This window comes from Dipodomys ordii, unplaced genomic scaffold (genome assembly GCF_000151885.1).
Source record: "Dipodomys ordii isolate 6190 unplaced genomic scaffold, Dord_2.0 Scaffold27, whole genome shotgun sequence".
NCBI classification, from domain to species: Eukaryota; Metazoa; Chordata; class Mammalia; order Rodentia; family Heteromyidae; genus Dipodomys; species Dipodomys ordii.
In genome coordinates, this window is record NW_012267243.1 from 6208001 (window position 1) to 6225695 (window position 17695).

General features: G+C 35.7%; 1 protein-coding gene across 5 annotated transcripts in view; it reads right to left on the minus strand.

Annotated features, from left to right (window-relative positions):
• Positions 1-17695, minus strand: part of Ralgps2 (Ral GEF with PH domain and SH3 binding motif 2) — a 122002-nt gene that overhangs the window by 57798 nt on the left and 46509 nt on the right. For all 5 annotated transcript variants that reach the window (XM_013015670.1, XM_013015667.1, XM_013015669.1 and 2 more), the window contains exons 6-8: positions 16053-16142; positions 13582-13674; positions 9267-9393 (exon numbers count right to left, since the gene is read on the minus strand). In XM_013015670.1, coding sequence (XP_012871124.1) covers positions 9267-9393; positions 13582-13674; positions 16053-16142 — 310 coding nt within the window. The remainder of the gene's footprint in view (positions 1-9266; positions 9394-13581; positions 13675-16052; positions 16143-17695) is intronic.

Here is a 17695-nt window from a genome sequence, read left to right on the forward strand (position 1 = left end):
CAAGGCTAGCGCTCTACCACTTGACCACAGTTATGTTATAAGTAGCTAGGATTACAGGCATGAGCCACTGGGCACATGGCTCTAGTTATCTTAAAACTACTTTTGAGGTCCTTCTTCCCACCCTACCCCCAGAATTGGGAGAAAAAATCTGCTACGGAATTTTGGGGAATTAGGCATCACACAGTTCTAAATCTTAACTGAATAAAAGTTCACAGAGGTATCCATTTACTGGACAGGACATTTTAAGAATTTCGCTTAGAATACATCATTTCACATACAAATTAGAATAGTAGGCTGAATGCTTAACTGCTTTAGCCAGCAGACCCATTCTGTTCTCCGACATAGAACAGCTATGGCTCTGCTGCATGTTTCCCAGAAAGCTTAGTGCAACATCTTCTGAATCAGTGACACTTTGTTTAATTTATAGGTTTGAATTTACATTGATCCATGACCTTTACCTGCAAACCTTAGTGCAATGTAGCTGTTACAGCAGGTAATTTTTAAAAAATGGAAGTGAAGGTAAGAATAGTGAGAGGAGTTTCAGTCTAAATCAAGTATTAGAAGATAATAGGTTAGGTCACTTGTATGGCATATAAGGACTGACTTACCAACTTGGCAAGTAACCTAGGAACAGAGTTGTAGAAATTGTCTTAGTCGGGGCTGGGAAGGTGGCCCAGTGGTAGAGCACTTGCCTTGTATCCATGAGGCCTAGGGTTCGATTCCTCAGCACCACATAAACAAAAAGAAAAAAGCCAGAAGTGGCACTGTGGCTCAAGTGGTAGAGCGCTAGCCTTGAGCTGAAGAGCTGAGGGACAGTGCCCAAGCCCAGAGTTCAGGCCCCATGACCAGACCCCCCCCCAAAAAAAAGAAAAAGAAAAAGAAATTGTCTTAGTTGTGGTTAAGAATGAACTCATAACTTTACCTTCAAGTTAGTTTATCAGACACTTTCATTTATCAATCCTTCAAAAGACTTAAGATTTTGGGCTGTATAAAATAGAAGAGCATTAACATCTAGCAAACTTTAACTAAAGCAGATTTTTTAATTTTTAATTTTGTACATGGGGTTTAACTCAGGACTTTGAGCTTCCTAGGTACTTTGTCACTTGTGCCACCTCTAGTACTTGTTTGCTTTTTGTAATTTTTTGGTTTTATATTTTTTGGTTTTGTTTTTATCTTGGGTCAGTCTCAGACTTCATAGCTGGCATTACAGAGTGATCCACAGCATCTGCTTCACTTGTGATATAAGGCCTTGCTAACTTTTTGAAGGACTAGCCTCAAATTGTAATCCTCTACATCTCAACCTCCTGAGTAGCTGCAATCACAGGCATGAAGCCTGTAGATTTTTAAAAATTCTTATTCTGGATATTGTTCAAATTAGGCACCACTTTGAGATTTTTTTAGATGATAATTTCTTTAAAAAAATGTTAGCTAAGAATAATCTCACTTTTCAATTTGATCAGAGTTAACTATTATTAAGTTATAATTTTATATAAAGTTATAGGAAATGATGAATAAACTCAAAGTTAATTAAACAAAAATTTTCAATGTTAATGTAATATTTTCATATAAAAGTCATAATATACATATGTATAGCAAGTCAACTTAACCTGTTTTCCATCAGTTTCTTTGACCATAAAACATAGTCATCTATTTTATAATATTGTTATGTATTCAATATATGTAAAGTACCATGTATCAGGCACATTTAGTTAAATGCTGAGTGTTGCTAACATTTTTTTTTTTTTTGTCAATTGTGGGGCTTGAACTCTGGGCCTGGGTGCTGCCCCTCAGCTCTTCAGCTCAAGGCAAGCGTGCTACCACTTGAGCCACAGTGCTACTTCTGGTTTTCTGAGTGGTTAATTGGAGATTAAGAGTCTCACAGACTGTCTAGGCTGGCTTTGAACAGCAATCTTCAGATCTCAGCCTCCTGAGTAACTACGATTATATGCATGTGCCACCAGTGAGTGCCTGGCTACTAACATGATTAAATTAATGTTAAGTTAAAATTATTTTTCTGGTAGTGTATACTCAAAAAGATTATAAAATAATCTTGCATATTTTATTAGTATTGGTAATTGGCAGCACCACCACCAAAGCTGTTAAATTTGGTGAATCTGATGCTGCTTTTGATTAGCAGGTAGGCGTGTAAAGCTGCTTTCTCTTTTATTTGGGAGGGGGGGTTTTAAACAGAGGACTGAACCCAGGATGTTATACTTGCTAAGCAAGTGCTTTGCCACTAAGCTACATCCCAGCCTGCTGCTTTCTATTTTATTGAAAAACTGTAAGTTCTTTAAAACACCATGAACAGGGGCTGGGAAGGTGGCTTAGTGGTAGAGTGCTTGCCTTGCATGCATGAGGCCCTGGGTTTGATTCCTCAGTACCACATAAGCAGAAAAAGCTGGAAGTGGTGCTATGGCTCAAATGGTAGGGCACTAGCCTTGAGCTGAAGAGCTCAGGGACAGTGCCTAGGCCCAAAGTTCAGGCCCCATGACCAACAAAAAACAAAAACAAAAACAAAAAACACCATGAACATCTTCTACTCATATCGCGTATCTTTAGTCAAAAGTAAAGAAAATATATCAAAAAAATTATAGAGGAGTTTTAAGTATAGAGAACAGTCAGGTTAAAAAAAAAAGAGGACAGAAGTGATATAATGGAAAATAGGGATGTTATTTTGGCTAAGGAAAAAGCTAGGGCTAGCTGCCATTTGATCAGAGCTCATTTTCAGGATCCAAAAGAAATTGAGCACATTCCATTGCTGTATGAGCATATACCACATAACAAATAAATAATCAAAATAACTGGTAATCTGTAATATAAACTGTCTAACAAATTAAATAAACAGAAATGGAAATCTTTGAAAATATTAAAAGCCAATGGGATGTTTCCATTAGGTATTTTGAAATCACTGTCAGTGTTTTCTTACTTATGCCAGTGAAGGAAAAGGAAAAAGTCCCTTTAGTCCATACAGAATTGAAGAAAGCCTTAGAATGTCGTTGAAATTACCTAAACAGAAATGTGGCTACTACGAATTATCATTTTGGGCAATAATTGTATATGGGTGAGTAGAAATTTCTAAAACTAATATAAGACTTAAATCTATTTTGAGATCAATATTCACCCTGTCTTTTGTATGTAAAAACAACAGAAAAATAAAAATAATTCAGATAGTCTGAAAAAACTATAAATTTATATAGGTTTTGAAATCTTCATCAACTGTGCCAACTATTTAACAATGTAATGCAAAGATTCATGTTTCTGGGCTTGAAAGGTAGCTCAGCGCATGCATGAGGCCGTGGGTTCAATTCCTCAGAACCACATAAGCAGAAAAAGCTAGAAGTGGTACCGTGGCTCAAGTGGTAAAGTGCTAGCCTTGAGCTGAAGAGCTTAGGGACAGTACCCAGGCCCAGAGTCCAGGCCCCACAACTGACATAAAAAATAATAATAATAATAAAAAAAGATTCATGCTTCTGATGACAATGTCAATAAATGACAATGAGTCAATCAGGAGATAAAGATACTAACCTCTACCTCTCTTATTAAAGCCCCAATAAGTTTTATAGAGGCAGCAACAGTCCATTTAATTCCTGGTTAGGAACTGAGCACCAAGCAGTGCTGAGCAAATGCTGGTTTGCCAGCTGAGGTGCGGAAAAATAAACTAGGATATTTAAAAACTTGACCCGTACAAATCCATTCATTATATTCAAATGAAAATTCAAAGTTATACCAAGTAATAGTGGTTCCTGCCCATAATTTTAGTTACTTGAGAGGCTAAGATCTGAGGAATGAAATTCAAAACCAGACTGGGCAGACAAATCTGAGAGACTTATCTCCAATTAACCATAAAAAGCCAGAAGTAGAGGTATGTTTCAAGTGGTAGAACACCACTAGCCTTGTAAAGAAAAAGCTAAGGGAGAACATCTTGGCCCTCAATTCAAGCCCCAGTACCAACACAAATAAATAAGAAAGGAAGAAAAAAATAAGTTTCCAGCATAATGAGAAAATCCAGAGAGAGATCATTTAATTAGGTATAACTATTGAATGCTTACTTTATATGCTATGAAGCCTTGAAGAAGGCAAATAAGGGCTTATACTCTTGTATACTCTTCAGTGAGACAAATCAAGCAAAATTTAGAAATAAAACATAGTATAAGCTGGGCAAGCCAGATGCCAGTGGCTCACACCTGTAGTCCTAGCTACTCAGGCAGCTGAGATCTAAGGATCGAGGTTCAAGGCCAGCCCAAGCAGGACAGTCCATGAGACTCTCATCTCCAATAAATCGGAAGTGGCACTATAGAGCTCAAGAGGCGCTAGCCTTGAGCTGAAGAGCTGAGGGACAGCACCCAGGCCCAGAGTTCAAGCCCAATGACCAACAAAAAGCAAAAACAAGCAAACAAACAAAAAGCTGGGTGCCAGTGGCTCATGCCTATAATCTTAACTACTTAGGAAGCTGAGATTTGGGGATTGAGGTTCAAAGCCAGCCTGGGCAGGAAAAGTCCATGAGAATCTTATCTCCAATTCACTACCAGAAAACCAGACGTGGTGCTGTAGTTCAAAGTGGTAGACCACTAGCCTTTAGTGAAAAAGCTCAGGCCCTGAATTCAAGCCCCACTAATGGGGGAAAACAAACAAACAAAAGATAGTATATATTTTTTCAGAGAGGTAGAAGGTAATACTGCAGATTATAAAGATTCCCTTTGTCTTAACCTAACTTCATTTTAATTTACATTTTACTCTACTTTTCAATTTAACTTTTGTGCCAGTACTGCTTTGCAGTCTTGTTTGGCTTTTTTTTTTCTTTTTGGTCTGGTCATGGGGCCTGAACTCTGGGCCTAGATGCTGTCCCTCAGCTCTTCAACTCAAGGCTAGCACTCTACCACTTGAGCCACAGTGCCACTTCAAGTTTTTTGTTTGTTTGTTTGCTTATGTGGTGCTGAGGAATCGAACCCAGGGCCTCATGCATGCAAGGCAAGCACTCTACCACTGAGCCACCTTCCTAGCCCTTGCATGGCTTTTTTGCTAAGGGCTGGTGCTCTATTACTTGAGCTACACCTCTAGTTCTCTGATTATTTCAAACTGAAAATTAAAAGAGAAAGAGGAGAAAGTTGTATTATAAGGGCAAGTTTTTATAAATCCCACGGAATGACTAGAGGATTTTACAAAAACTAACCATAATATCCTATTTTACTTAATAGGAAGTAAGATCATACTGCAACAATTTGCTTATTTTTTCATAGTTTAAAAGCTATGTTCTTTTTCCCAGTTAGCATTCTCATCTGCTTGAGCCATTACATAGAAATAAGGTTTAGAAAATAAGAGTATTTACCATGCTTTATACAAATATTTTTGTATTGTTCTAGTTTTCTCTGTAGCAAAGCAAAACTTCTCAAACCAAACCCTTAAAATTTTCTCCAATGACAAGAACAAATGACTGCTGTTAATGATTTTCAGATTTAAAGCAATGATTTCTCATATAAAACATTTTTCCTTGAGATCTGCCAAAGCTATGCTTCTCTAGACAAACTGCATCCTTGTTCTAAGAATTTTTCACTATATTGTCCAAGCTGACTAATTTTTACCTTGAATGCAAACCAAAAGAGAAGATACAATTTTTTTAAAGGATGACTAGTGGAAAGCCAAAAAATATTTCTTCTACTTCTAATTTAATCCACATTGAATTATAAATAAATCAGCAGTGTAGAAATGAGTTTTATTATTACATAAACAACTATCCCACCTGTCTAAAACTTCACAAAGAATGGGTAGTTTCGATTAATATTTTAGCAGAGGAAACAGTTTGGACCACTTCTCTCACGTTAAGAAACAAATGGTTGACCTTTTCCTACGTACTATATATACATGTTTTCAACTGATACATTCTTTTTTTTTTTTTTATTTTTGGGTCCTGAACACTGGGCCTGAGTGCTGTCCCTCAGCTCTTCAGCTCAAGGCTAGCGCTCTACCACTTGAGCCACAGCGCCACTTCCGGCTTTTTTCTTTTTTCTTATGTGGTGCTGAGGAATCGAACCCAGGGCCTCATGCATGCAAGGCAAGCGCTCTACCACTGAGCCACCTTCCCAGCCCCTGATACATTCTTTTTTCTAAGAATCTCTACAGACAAAATGGATAAAGGATAGCATTGTGTAAATTCTGTATTCATGAAGAAAAAGTTAAATGAAACTATCGATTTTCATAGGATTATTTTTCAAATGTCTTCAAGCCAAGTTCTGTCCCTTGACATGTATAGCATCATTAAAATGTTCAGTTTTTTTGGCAACTACACTTGGCCTATTTTCATATGAATGGGAAAGAATTCTGAAGAAAAAGTCAAATTAACAGGATGGAAATTGGTATTATATCTTTATTCTTCAACACACTTCAGCATAAAAATGAAGAATGAAAAGAATGAACATCTGCGTATGATGTAACTCAAGCAGTCAGTAAATTGTGTAAGAAATTTGTTTTGTATTTTCTTAAGAAAAGCAATTCTGGCTCGACAGACTTAATTCACTTGGTGGGTTTGTTACAAAACCAAATGTCACTACATCAAAAGGATGATTTTTAACTTATCTAACAAATATTCCATTTTTTTCAAGTCTATCATGTTTGTGCCAAATGGTCCATCATCTCACAATCTAGAAACTCTTTGCAAAATAGTACATAGATGAACCATGTGAAGATTACCAAAATATAGAATTATGTAGATGCTTTTAGTATATGCTTCTCATTTTCTCATCTCATTAAGTTTTTACCATTTTCCCTCTTTTGGTCTTTAATTCTTGGATAATCCTCACACATATGTGTCTCATTTTACTAGAGAACCCAAAAGGCAGATTAGGGGGAGGAAAAATGTAAATAAGCAAACCAAAAAACCACCAGGTTCACAGGTTAAGTTTTGTTAAATTCCAGTTAGTCCTGGACAAAATTCATTTCTCTTTCTCTCCCTTCCGCCCTCCCTCTCTCTCACACATACACACCACCACCACAAAGCACAGTATGAAGCAAATAATGGTGCCAGCTGAGTTACTAGGGATAGCGATGAAGAGTTGACCTGTGCAAATATGCCATCCAAATGATGTATTTAAACTGACTGTATTTAAACAGAAACTAAAACAGTTACTATGGCAATAGGAAAGCCCAAAAGGGATCATTTAATTAGATAAACCAACAAATATTAAATGCTTTCTTCTATAATAAAAAATAAGCTTATCATGCTCTATTGATGAGCTGCTCACTTAAGCTAAGGTAAGATAAGGATCCAGCTGGGACAAAGGGAAAGATGATGAGTTCATTTCTGCACATTTTATTGTAGTCAAGCAATAGATTAGTCTCAATCAATAGTTTAGCATATAAAATGTTATGATGCCCTAAGAATAAGGTAAATAGCTAGACAGACAGATTAGGCTAGATGTGTGTCATTAAGCAACAGGTTAGAAAAACCTGAAAGAGACTACTCCACTGAGATTTTTTTTAAAGTAGACAAATGCCTTCTTAAGAATACGTTTAAGAGGCCAGGCATAACTACTCAGAATGCTGAGATCTGAGGATCATGGTTTAAAGCCAGCCCCAGGCAGGAAAGTCTATGAAACTCTTATCTCCAATAAACCACCAGAAAACTGGAAGTAGCATTGTGGCTCAAGTGGTAGAGTGCTTGTCTTGAGCTGAAGAGCTGAGGGACAGCACACAAGCCCAGAGTTCAGATCCTACAACCGACAAAAAAAAAAAAAAAAAAGAATATATTTAAGAGAAAGGCAGAGATAGAGGAGCAATAAAACAAAAGCCAGTGCAGACGGTATGCCCAAGAGATACTGGTACTGGTACTAACACCTTAATCACCAAATTAAGATGAAGTTTGAGAGCTATGAGGTCAGTGGGGACCAAATTTCTTTTGAGCAGAGAATGAGGTAATAGCATGCTGAGCAAAAAAGAGAGAACAGGGTACCAAGTAAAATATGTGAAGACAGTGAAGAATAAGATTCTAAGTCATGTGGACAAAGAGAACTGAAATAAAGTCATTAGAAATCAAAATGAAGATCTAATACTTTCTCCAAATTAACAGCTACCTCTCAATGTTTGCCTCATCTACTTTAACTCAAAAGAGGAACCATGTTTCTTCCACAACTGCCAAAGAGAAAATATAGACATTAACAGAAAACCGTTCCAGATTCCACTAAACAACTTTGCTAGTGGTTCCCTCCCATTCTTTCTCTCTGACTATTTACACAAACACATACAGAGAACTTAAGATCTATACCAAGCTGAACAATAAAAAGAAAAGATCTCCGAGTTAGATATCATAGCATTAGGATTTGTCATTTTCTAAGCTAATTAAAAAAATTCTTGTTTTTCTAGAAGATATAAATTATTAAATATAATGAACAGTTCATTTGGGGTTTCTTTTCATTTAAATACCTAAAAATTATTCATATTTTGCTGAAAATAATAATACATTATTGGTTAAATCATTCTTGACATTTATAAATGCTATAAGGTATAGAATAAGGTGGTAAATCCTTAGCCAAATTATATATAAAATATAGAATTGTCTTAGTACTAAATCTCCACAGTTAAATAATTTATGTCAACCAGGCAAACAATTCCATCAACATCCATTTGAACTACTCTTCAAAATTCATATTAAAACATCTGCCAACTACAAAAGAACTTTGATCAATGTCTTCAGCTAATGTATTAAACTTCATTGCAACCTACTCTTCCATTCCTTAAAAGCCTTACCAAAATGGCTGAAACACTGTCATTTTAAAAGATAGCTCACTGCTAAGTAAACCTAAGTTTAAGAAAAACCTGAATGGCAAAAGGCTAATTCATATTAAAGTACATCTCAAATATTAAGGTAAAAACTGCTAATTCTTCAGCTTAGAAACCTTGCAGTGACTTAAGAATACATATATTTAAGCCAGGCGCCAGTGGCTCACGCTTGTAATCCTAGCTACTCAGGAGGCTGAGATCCAAGGAATGAGGTTCAAAGCCAGCCCGGGCAGGAAAGTCCGTGAGACTCTTATCTCCAATAAACCACTAGAAAACCAGAAGTGGCACTGTGGCTCAAGTGGTAGAGTGCTCGCCTTGAGTTGAAGAGTGCAAGGACAGTGCCCAAGCCCAGAGTTCAAACCCCACAACTGACAAAAAATAAAAATTAAAAAAATTTAAAAAAAGAATACATATATTTATAACTGAGTTTCATACAAATTACTGATTAATAAAGAGCAACACAGTGATATAAAAAACACACAGTGACATTAACTCACCTAAATAGGGAATGCAAGGTGTCATCTTTAAGCTACTTATATAGTCTCTGAGTCTTTTGTAGTTATCTTCTTTACTCATTACATATTCTAATTTTTCAAAGGTAGCTTTGTCTTTTCGACTTAAGAGCTAAAACACAAACAGAAAAACCTGCTGTTAAAAGAGAAACTACACTCATTACCTAACTTACGGAACTGTGACCCATCTGTATATCACCTTTATAATAACAATAAAAAAAAATTTAGGGGCTGGGCAGGTGGCTCAGTGATAGAGTGCTTGCCTTGCATGCATGAGGCCCTGGGTTCCATTCCTCAGCACCACATAAGCCAAAACAAACCGAAGTGGCTCTGTGGTTCAAGTGGTAGAGCACTAACCTTGAGCTGAAGAGCTGAGGGACAGTGCCCAGGGCCAGAGTTCAGGCCCCATGACCAACAAAAAAAGAAAGAGAGAGAGAGAAAGAAACTAATTTCTTGGCCCTCTTAACTTTTCCTGGCATGTAAAAGAACTACATGGTCTAATATATATGCAATTTATATTTTATAATTTCCATAAAGAACAACTAGATTAATAAAATCCATTTTGAGATGTGGGAGGATTATTTATAATAAGTACACAGATATAAAGAACTAATTAGCTGTCCATTATAGGTTATTTCCCTTTGTGACAGCAGAAAGTTGAGGATTATTGTTTTTTTTCAAATCTTTTTCTACTGTTAGTATTATCTTTACATTTTAGAAAAAGAAAGAATATGTGCTTCATAATGTTCTAACTCCACAATTTTGGGACCAGAGTCCCAAAATGCTTGTAGCTCAGAGTATAAAACTTTGGGCAAAGCTCAAAACGCTTTATTGGTATTAATGAAGGAAGACTCCTCCACAGATTTCCACATGTTCCTGGCTAGTTCTACACTGCTTCACGAACTTGAAAGTCACCACTGAAAACGCAAAATTCTCAGACTACTCATTTTTGATATGCATTTCCAATGGTATATGCAAATGCATTCATTTGCCTAAGCAAACATTTACTTATTATATACCTAAGGTACAGACTGGTGATTCTTTACATCGTGACAATTATCTGTCCCTGCTATGACTATATTAAATTGGTTAATTTTCAACTTTGTAACTAATATAAATGAATTACCTCCTAATCTAAGAACCTCGTATCAATAACAAACCTTTTATCCTTCCATATCTAATTCCCTTTCTGTCTTTAAGAAATAAGCAGTAACCACTATCCTAAATTTGGGGTTTGTCATTTCTTTGGGTTTTATTTATCTGAAGAGCATTATTTATAGTCTTCTGATTTGGGGGGGGTGGTCATGGGGCTTGAACTCTGGGCCTGGGTGCTGTCCCTCGGTTCTGTAGCTCAAGGCCAGCGTTCTACCACTTGAGCCACTGAGCCACTTCTGGTTTTCTGGTGGTTTATTGGAGATAAGAGTCTCATGGACTTTCCTTCCCAGGCTGTCTTTGGACCATGATCCTCAGATCTCAGCCTCCTGAGTAGCTAGGATTACAGGCGTGAGCCACCAGCACCCAGCTTCTTCTCATACTTTTGCTCTATGGCTATCACTCTACTGAGCCATGTCTCCAATCCTGACAAATGTTTGCTGTTTTTTTTTTCATTTTGGTTTTTTGTTTTTGTTTTTTCATTTTGGTAGTGTTGGGAATCCACAGGCTGAAGCATGGTAAGTGCACATTCTAGCATTGAGTTATAGCCTTAGCCTGGTAACTGTTTTGTGTACTTAACATTTTGATATTCTAAAGTTTTACCCATGAAGTTCTAAATAGCTATAGTTCACTCATTTCCATTGCTTACACATTATTTCACCTGTAAAACATCTTTACTGCGATTATCTAAAATTTTTTCTGATTTTTTTTTTTTTTTGGCCAGTCCTGGAGCTTGAACTCAGGGCTGTACACTGTCCTTGAGCCTTTCTGTACTCAAGGCTAGTGCTCTACCACTTGAGCCACAGTGCCACTTCTGATTTCTTTTGCTTTGTTTTTTCAATTGTTTTTCTTTTTTAATTTTCTGGGCCTCAAGTTCTCTTGGCATTTTCACTCAAAGCTAATGATCTACCAGTTGAGTCATACCTCCTGTGTTAGAGTCTCACAGAAGTTTTCTGCCAGGGCTAGCTTCCAACAACGATCCTTAGATTTCAGCCTCCTGAATATTTAAGATTACAGGTGTGAACCACCAACACCTGGTTTTCAAGTATCTTTTGATAGAAAGTCTTTAATATTGCAAAACTGGTTTGATATAGTTTGACATACACCAACACATCATCTTTACTCTCATTTTAGCATCTTATCTAAACTTTTAGCATCTTATCTAAAAAAAATCCCTACATATACCAAGCAAGAGATCCATTTGTGCCATACCAAATAGTCATTCTTATTTTTCCTTCTAACAACTCTGATTTTTCATTTTGCATTTAAGTCTTGAATTAATCTGATAGTCATTTCTGTAAATGGCATATGGGCTCAATTTACTTTTCTCCAAACTAATAACCTATTTTGAAGCTCCAATAAATAAATGGCCACTCATTTCTTCACCAGTTTATACTAGTTCCATTGCCATATTTCAGAGTTATAAAGAAAAAATTTTCTACTTCTAGGTCTATATTTGATTTTTTTTTAATTTAATGTTATTGTCAAGGACATGTACAGAGGGATTACAGTTATATACATTAAGATAATGAGTACATTTCTTGTTGATGAGTATATTTGGCTTTGTTGATAGATATAGCTAAATCTATTCAAGGTATACAATAGTTTTAATATCTGTACAGGCAAGTACTCATGTCCTCATTCCTGTTTTCTTCTTCAGGATGTCTTGACTATTCTTAAAACTGTACATTTCAATATAAATTTTATAATTGATCTTTCCTCCAAGCATTACTAGGACATAAATGACAAGTTAAAATTGCATATATTTAAGGCATACAATGGGTTTTGATATATACATATAATTAATAATGCCATCATTTCACAATTACAATTTGTGTGTATGGATCAGTAGGAACATTTCAGATATATTCTTTCAGCAAATTTTATGTATAAATATAAAATTATTAACTATAATCATGTTATCTATTAAATTTCAATAACATCCATTACACATAATGAAATTTTGTACCTACTGTACACCTCCCAGCTTCTCCAAACCCCTACAAACTACCCTTTTACTCTGTTTCTACTGAGAACAACTTTACATTTAGAATTTCCTTTTTTTTTTTTTTTCAGTCAGTTGTAAGCTTGAACTCTGGGCCTGGATGATGTCCCTCAGCTCTATCAGCTAAAGGCAAGAGCTCTACCACTTAAGCCACAGCGCCACTTCCGGTTTTCTTATGATTAACTGGAAAGTCTCATGGACTTTCCTGCCTGGGCTGGCTTTGAACCGCAATCCTCAGATCTCAGCCTCCTCAGTAGCTAGGATTACAGGTGTGAGCCACTGGTGCCCAGCTTTAAAGTATTAAATACAAACAAATTTAGCTGAGTCTATGAAGTTTTACCTGTGTAATCTAAATTTAAAAATACCTGAAAGACTGTGTACAGTATCATGTCACTCAAACATGAGTGTCAAAATGTTCATTAAATATTTAAACATTTGTATGTGTCAAAATTTTTATCTTTCTTGTCAAAGTAATACACTGAAATATGTTAATATCAGAATATACAGCAACATCACATAATTCCTTATTTACTACAGATCTTCCTCTTTCTTTTTTCTTTTTTTTTTGGTCGGTCGTGGGGCCCGAACTTGGCCTGGGCGCTATCCCTCAGCTCTTCAGCTCAAGGCTAGTGCTCTACCACTTGAGCCACAGCACCACTTCTGGCTTTTTTCTTTTTGCTTATGTGGTGCTGAGGAATCGAACCCAAGGCCTCATGCATGCAAGGAAAGCACTCTACCACTCAGCTACCTTCCCAGTCCCTCTTCCATTATTTTTAAAACTAAAAAAAAGTAATGACATCAGGAAAATTTCTGAAAGCCCAGTTTAGTTATGCAATCTTACTAAATGCACAATCTTGATTAAATGTAACTTTTTAACATTCATACTTCCCCATGAGATAAAAACTGTAAAAAATGCTTAGAGGTTACAAAAAAAAAAACCCAAAACTAAACAAGCTATAAACGATTCTACTCATAAATTACATGGCAAAGCGGATAGAATGTTTAAGGAGAGAACTAAGTACATAATAATTTTTAAATTCTCATCTATTGTAATAACATTAGTCTTAGTAAGTGCAAAAGAACTAATATTGCTTTACTTCTTACCAGAAGCCTAACTTTGATTAACTAAGGAAGATTACTCACCGCCCATGTTTTAGTCAACCTGAAAATCGGGGCACTCTGTAAGCCAGAAACCACTGCCATGAGTGCGTGAAGGTTATTAAGCTCATACAACTTCTAAAGATTTAAGAAAAGGGGAGAAGGAAAAAAAATTTTAATGGGTATAAGAAAAATATAGATAACATGCAATTTAGGAAATTGGTAATATTCCATATATATTTATTACCTTCATTGTTCAGATCTGTCATTTAGAGTACCTACTATGTTTAAAGTAAAGTGGGCTCCCCCAATAAAACTTCCATATCTACTTTGATGTTCTCCAGCTCAGGGAAATAAATTTATCTCTAACTGGAATTTTTGTTGTTGTTGTTGTTCTTTTTTTTAAGTATTCTCTCATTTACCTCTAACCAAACTTTTTTTATACTGTCATATTTCTAAGCTTATGTTACAGTTTAAAGAAAGGGTTTCTTTAGAATACTCATCTGGTCTCCTGCCTAAGACTCCTATCTTTCTAAGTATGGAGTTCAAAACCTCTTCATAGAACTCATGCTTCTTCCTGACTGAATGTTTCTCATTCATTCTGAGATATTATTTTTATACTCTGATCCAGGAAACGCTTATCTAAGACTATACTCCATTAGTTTTCCAAGAAATCCACTCAACATTTACTATTGCTAATTTCCAGATTTGTCATACTAAATGATATTTATATCACAAAGGTACTGTCCTAAAAAAAATCAGTTATTTTTTAAATATTCCAACTATGTTACTAGAAAAGTTTGAGGCAAAAAAAAAATGCTAAGAGTGGCACACTTAATTGAAAACCCAAAGAAAGCAAATAAACACACAATAATAAGTATAAAACAGTATATAAATCTTTACATAGGAAAGTTATATCGTCTAGTTGGGAAAATTCACTCAACAAATAAATGTTAAACATTTATAATGAACTAAATACATTTTATACTCTATATATGCCAAAAATGAAAAGAAGTATAAAGAAAAAAATTCTGCTTTGATACTACTGCCTCAACTCCTCCAAGAGTTTTCATTTTCAGCAACTATCACCAATGATAATTTGGTCCTACTGCTCTTATCTCTTTACAGGTGTTGATACACAATGCTACTGATTCTGTCTGTGGAATAATCTTTTAAAGGAAGGAATATAATAGCTATCTTTATAACAAAGCGAATACAGAATAGAGATAATTAACAGGCAGGAAAAAATAATTTTGAAATTTGCCATTATATACTAGAAGTCTGAATAGGAATGAAGTGATATGATGAGAAAGAGGGCTAAAACTCAGAAGTATTTTTTAACTACCAAAAATATTAGAAAACAGTAACAGAAATTCAGAGTTGATGAGAAATGTAATTGATTTCAATTAGCTAAAAACCCAGTATCTAAAGTGTCACAGAGAATGTTTCAAAGCTTTTTATGACAGCTTTGGTGTGTGGGGGAGTTGGGGGGATAGCGGGGAGGATTGGGTGGTGGGGAGGGGTGGGGGGGGAGGATAGGAAGGGATGGGAAGGGGAAACAAAGGGGGAGGCTATAATGCTTGGTAAGAAATGTACTCATTATCTTGCCCATGTAATTGTAACCCCTCTGTTGTAACCCCTCTGTACAGTATTTTCACAATAAAAAAACACTTTTTATGATACTTCTGCAAAGTATCTATTTGTATAAGCTAATTCTGCCATCTAGTGCTACAAAATGTTAGAATATACCTGGTTTTATATGATGAAAGAAAATGCAACATAAAACTATTGTAAGCCTGGTTTGTTCACTTTACTATTTTTCATTCACAAGTGAAGTTATATGTTACAAGAATCCTAACAGATGAATGTGGCTATGATTACAATACTTTTTAGTGAACTTACGAATTTGGAGTTGTTACAGATTTATCTTAGTTGTCTTTTTGTAGACTGTACTGTTTCACAATTTTCTCTAAATGCTGATTATCCTTGAAATCCAAACTGTTTTTTTTCTATACTTTTATCTAGGTCACACAGTAACTTCTCTATTTACATAGTTGTAAACATCACATATACAATTCTTTTAGAAATATTAAGTATATTTTTCAGTATATGGGGTGATCTATTTAAGAAGCAAGCAAACAAAGACGTGCTGTGTATTTTATTACTTAATCCTATATATGGTTTTCAGAATAGTCTATTATCTAGATGTGTCATATACTATAATTTAGTGACTCAGAAAGAAGGAGGAAGGAGATAAAAGAGGTAATTAAGAGAAATACAGGAAAAGGAAGAGAAAATAGGCTTTCAATTAAAAAGAAAACAAAAACTGAAGCTGCTTATGGTGGCACATGTCTTTAACCCTAGCATTCAAGAGGCTTAAACAGGGAGATAGAAAGTTTGAGGCTTACTCAGTAAATAAGCCTTATTTTCCAGTATCAAAATTAGGAGTAATAAAATATCACAAGCAAATAGTCACTGAAAATATTTTGAGTTGAACTATAAAGTGTTTTGCTTACCTTAGCAGTTTTAATATAATGGCTCAAAACTTCTGCTCTAATTTTTAATGTTTGAGCATGAAGAATCTCTCTCACAACCCAAAAGCTTACCTGAAAAAAAAATTAAAATAGTTGAAGGACAAGCTTATGTACTTAGTAGTATCAAACTAATAAAACTATTTGATGAACTTCCCATATTGTTAAAAAGTTTTCATGTTCCCTTATCACCAAGACATCACCAATCTTCAAGTACTATATTCTCTGTACACACAAAAAAATAAAGGGAAAAAAAAAGAAAAGAAAAATCCTCTCCCCCTCTCCTTTTTTTGGTATCTTTCCTAGGGCTTCAATTCAGGACCTAGGTGCTATCCTTGAACTTCTTTTTAGTCAGTCCTGGGGCTTGAATTCAGAACTTGGGCAGAAGAAGCCTAAGCTTCTTAATTGCTCAAGGCTAGTGTTCTACCACATGAGTCACAGTGCCACTTCTGGCTCTTCCTATTTATTTGGAAGGAATAAAAATTAGTGCTTCATGCATGCTAGGCAAGCAATCTATCACGAAGCCACATTCCCCAGCCCATCTCTAAACTTTTTTGCTCAAGGCTAGTGCTCTACCATTTGAGTCACAGCTCCCTCTGGCTTTTTTGGTAGTTAACTTATCATAAGAGTCTCATTTGGGCTGGCTTCGAATAGCAGTCCTCAGATCACAGCCTCCTGAGTAGCTAAGGATTAGTCACTGGCACCTGGCTCAGAAAAATATTCTTTAGATACAACTTGACTAATATGCAAAAGTTAAAAGAAAAATTTCAGAAAAAGAGCTTTGTAAAGGAAAAAAATTAACCAGACTGGTGCATAATGAGCACAATAAAAAAACAAACAAGGGAGGGATTGGAGGCATGACTCTAGCCAATGAGAAAGGTAGCAGATACTGAGCTCATGTCCCAGTCTCAGATCTAAAAAGAAAAAAGAAAGAAAAAAAACCCAGTTTGGATTAACCACTTTTCTTTTAAATGGACACAATTAGGTAATGAGATCTATAATCAGATGTTCACGATACCAGTAGTTTTCTGTGGTTGTAAGGTATAACTAAAAGTATATATTCATGTCATACATTCTCAAATTAATCCTACATTTCAAAATTTTTCTAGTACATTTAGGTTCAATCAATTAGAAATAAAACCAACTCCTTTATTTCCTTCAAAAAAATCAATCATTATCTGGAAAAAGGTTTTCCAAGCAAATTGAAATAGAAAGAAAGCAACAGCAGGTATACCCCTATCATCAATACAGACATCCAGCCAAAATTAGAAGAAAAATTGAAAAATCACCTATGATGCACCTCAAGTCCTTTGGGGGGAGGGGAAGGCTAACTCAAACTTAGGCTATAAACCACATAAACAGGGCTGGGAAGGTGGCTCAGTGGTAAAGTGCTTGCCTTGCATGCATGAGGCCCTGGATTTGTTTCCTCAGCACCACATAAGCAGAAAAAGCTGCAAGTGGCACCATGGCTCTAGTAGTAGAGCACTAGCCTTGAGCTTAAGAGCTGAGGAACAGGACCCAGGCTCAGAGTTTAAGCCTGACAAAAGAAAAAGAAAAAAGAAAGAAAGGAAGGAAGGAAGGAAGGAAGGAAGGAAGGAAGGAAGGAAGGAAGGAAGGAAGGAAGGAAG